The sequence below is a fragment of the Ranitomeya variabilis genome, chromosome 5 (genome assembly GCF_051348905.1).
Source record: "Ranitomeya variabilis isolate aRanVar5 chromosome 5, aRanVar5.hap1, whole genome shotgun sequence".
Lineage (NCBI taxonomy): Eukaryota > Metazoa > Chordata > Amphibia > Anura > Dendrobatidae > Ranitomeya > Ranitomeya variabilis.
In genome coordinates, this window is record NC_135236.1 from 161,460,933 (window position 1) to 161,464,452 (window position 3,520).

The 3,520-nt window shown below is 45.8% G+C and overlaps 1 protein-coding gene across 1 annotated transcript; it reads right to left on the bottom strand.

The window, feature by feature from the left end:
• Window positions 1-280: 280 nt before the first annotated feature.
• On the bottom strand, window positions 281-3,198 carry LOC143775380 (uncharacterized). Its single transcript, XM_077263448.1, has 4 exons — window positions 3,056-3,198; window positions 2,540-2,735; window positions 2,224-2,386; window positions 281-1,467 (listed from the first exon to the last, which is right to left on the bottom strand). Exons 2-4 carry the CDS (start codon window positions 2,634-2,636, stop codon window positions 453-455), a joined length of 1,275 nt encoding a protein of 424 aa, XP_077119563.1. The 5' UTR covers window positions 2,637-2,735; window positions 3,056-3,198; the 3' UTR covers window positions 281-452.
• Window positions 3,199-3,520: the final 322 nt, after the last annotated feature.

Genomic DNA, 3,520 nt, shown 5'->3' on the forward strand with positions numbered 1-3,520 from the left:
TTCAGGATTGCATCCTGAATTGCTCAGGTTTTTTCATCAATATTTGTAAGCCAAAACCAGGAGTGGAACAATTAGGAAAAGTAGAATAGAAACATATGCTCCACTGCTGTATTTATTACCCACGCCTGGTTTTGGCTACAAATATTGAATTAAAATCCGGACCAAATTCGGATGCAATCCTGAGCGTGGACACATACCCTTTTTCTTTGAAAATAACTCATACACTTTAGTGTTTGGAAACACCTCATACAGCAATGAACGACACCCAAAGAAACGGTCAAATTAAAAAATCCAAAAATACTGTCTGACATTGCATATATGAGGCGTTTGAAGCACAAATAAACGGCGCACGGAGTGAATTACCGAGCATTGTACTTGAAAAGAAGACCAAATATTGTATACAAAAAAATAAATTTTTATTGGGGGGAAACAGAAAAAAAGGGAAAAGCAAATTAGGGGGTATCAACATCCGAGGGTGGATCAACATCCGCTACCAGCGGTGAACGGTAGCTTCGAGTTCTGGACCTGAGAGTGGGAGTGGTAGAGGAGGAGGAGCCGCCATACTGAAGGAGGCTTGAGGGCAGGTCCAAACCCCCCGCAGGGTACACTGGGGAGACCGCCTCGTCAGTGGAGGAGGGAGGAGGCAACACAAGCCGCCTTCTTTTTTGGCTTGGTTGGCCCTGGCTGCTCCTGCTGTGGCTAGAGCCACGACGAGATGGTGTGTGTCCTGGAGCAGCCAGAACCTGTGCCTCTGGGTGTGTGTCTGTGTGCCTCCTCTTATGTTTTCTTTTTTTTTTTTCCCTGCCTTCGGCGGCATCTCCCCCAGAAGCACTCCTACGGGAGGATGAGGGCCTGGCAGGAGCAGGAGTGGGCCGCACACTGGTATGGTGGCTGTGGTGGCGTCGCCCGGCACTTGGACCAGGGTGGGGTGGCTGGAGTGACTCTGCAGCAGTAGTCGGAGTCACGCTAGCCAGCGACGGCACTACGGGCAGTGTCGCTGACTGCGCGACCCGAGACTGCTGCAGAGCCCTCACGTAAGAATTGTGGCAGTCCTGCATCACCGAAATCTGGAGTTCCGGCGTAAGGTTTTCCACCATGCCCTTAGCAATTGTGCTTAAAAAATGTTTTGCCGGATTTGTGAGCTCGGCTTCCAGGATTTCAAGGCGCCGTCCCATACTGGACATTTCATCTCTCAACGCCTTGAAACCGTTCTGGAACACCGTGCCCAAGTGCAAAAATTCAGGCATGACTGACCTGTCCGAGGCCCGCTGGCGCTGTCGGGAATTCCCGAACGAAGGTGCGCCAGAGGCCTCGGGCAGGGGAAAACCTGACGTACCGGCAGCCGGTTCTCCAGATGATGGTGGTGCAGGCCTGCTGTCGCTGTGGGATGGCTGTGACGGCTCAGATGGCGATCCATGAAGTTCCGCTTCACAGGGGGGAGCTCGCTGGAGGGTGCTGCTGTGTGTCCTGTGAAAAGATAATGTAAAAATTAGTCTTCAATTAATAAACTATCACATACGCCAACTCCTGTAAAAAAATGTTCATTACATGACACAACAAAACATTACAATCCCCTGTCTCTCACTCTGTGTGGCCTATAATAAATTGCTGATTGTTATCGCCAGCTGACCATTAGGGCTCACGATAACAATCATGGACATACCGACGGCAGAAAATGACTGTACATTCCCTCTGCCAAAGGCAATGCATACCCCTGTCATATTTTGAAAAAATTTTGGTGTGAAATAATAATTTCAAGATGCCGTCTATGTCTCAAAAATAATAGAAAATTTAAGGTCTATAAAAAAAAAATTTAAAAAAAAAAACAAAAAAAAACTTTGCTGATCTGATCGCAGGAATGTCCATGACGTTAGGATCTTGTGATCGAGACGTCATCATTATTCCTGCGATCAGAACTACACTGACTCAGAACGTAACCTGTCATGGACTACAAGGACTCTCGCTTAACCTAAAAAAAATACCGTGGATGGCCAATATGCTACGCTGACTACATTGATGGCCAAGACACTATGTGCCTGGGAAATGTACTATGTGGATACGTGGCTAGAACGTGTACTATGTGGCTGCGATATAGTGGCCTGCAAACATACTATGTGTGTGGATGCACAATGTACGTGGCTGGGCAATGTACTATGTGGCTGTGCAATATATGTGTCTGGGCAATGTCCAATGTGCAATATGGTATGTGGACAAAATACTTACTGTCGGCGGCCAAGGATTGGTCTTAGGAACTGTAATTGTCGGTTGTATTTATATGGAACCGACTTGGCCGCAGCAGCACCACTCCTCGATTGCTCCTCCTCAGCACGCAGCCCCTTATTGAAACGGTCCTTCATGGATCGCCATCTGGTCCTCAACTTTGTCACTGTGAATGCAAAGAAAAAAAAAGGTTACATATGTAGCATTTTAAAATGATAAAACAACCGTGTGTGATGCAAAGTTTAGGCGTTGATAGCATCACACACGGTTGTGTTTATCCTGGCAAGATGGGTCATAGCAGCGTATCAGCAATACTCACTAAAGGTGCCTTTGTCCTTGGCGGAGGCACTGTCAAAGCCATCCCACAGCGACTTTGCCACCTCTGCCCACAAACGCCTAGAAACCACCTGGTCCATGTGCCGGGGGTCACGGCTGTCCCACAACGGGCCACGCTCCTGGATGCTGGAGATCAGGAGCTCCACATCGATACTGTCCCTGTGGTCCCGTTGTGAAACCTAGAAAAAATAGAAAACAAAAAGGTTACAAATAGGCAAATATAAACAACCATCATCAGCACCTGGCATGATTTGTACCTTTGCCCTATCCTTTGCCATTTTATGTATGTATATTGATGGTTTCTAAACCTGTATTTTTGAATGTTTTTGTGCAGGGAGTTCAACTGTATGTTACCTTCCCCCAAATACTTGCTGCCCTGAAAAGCTATATGTAATTAAGCTTAGTAAACAGCCCTAGTGAAACCAGGTTGCTCCTAATGTTCCTCCCAGCAGGATGCCACAAAAAAAAAAAAGATAAAAAAAAAACAACAAATACTCACTTGCCGGCCTGACGACCCATCTTGGCACCGATCTCCCTGCTCCCGCTGTGTGCCTTCCCCCTCACTTGAAGAAGCCTGTAAAAAAATGTATACAAAAATTAGTGACAATGCTACAAATGGCAGCGAATAGTAAGCAACTGGACATAATTACTCACCGCACTCCCCCTCGCCGATTGGCCAGATGCTGGAGAACTCGCCATTATTGCAAGTTTGCTCTGCAATGAAAAAATGAGCAAAAAATCACATTCAAAGCAATGCCACATACAATAAAACATTAAAACAACCACAATTGACTGTTGACTGATAGGACAATGCAAACTCAAAAAGCGACACCACAACGCCATACATTACAAGAGAAGACAATAGAAGAAACAATACAAGAATAGACCCAAACAAAATTAAGCAAAAATAGACACCTATGTCCAAATTTAAAAAAAAAAAAAATACAAAAATAAAGAGGAAAAA

Bases quoted from the DNA above. Each gene is read 5' to 3' on its own strand.
- LOC143775380 (XM_077263448.1), bottom strand. From the start codon at position 2,636: ATGGACCAGGTGGTTTCTAGGCGTTTGTGGGCAGAGGTGGCAAAGTCG. The intron at 2,387-2,539 runs GTGAGTATTGCT...TTGCATTCACAG, and splicing joins CAAGGACAAAGGCACCTTTA to TGACAAAGTTGAGGACCAGA. The intron at 1,468-2,223 runs GTAAGTATTTTG...ATCTTTTCACAG, and splicing joins CCAATCCTTGGCCGCCGACA to GACACACAGCAGCACCCTCC.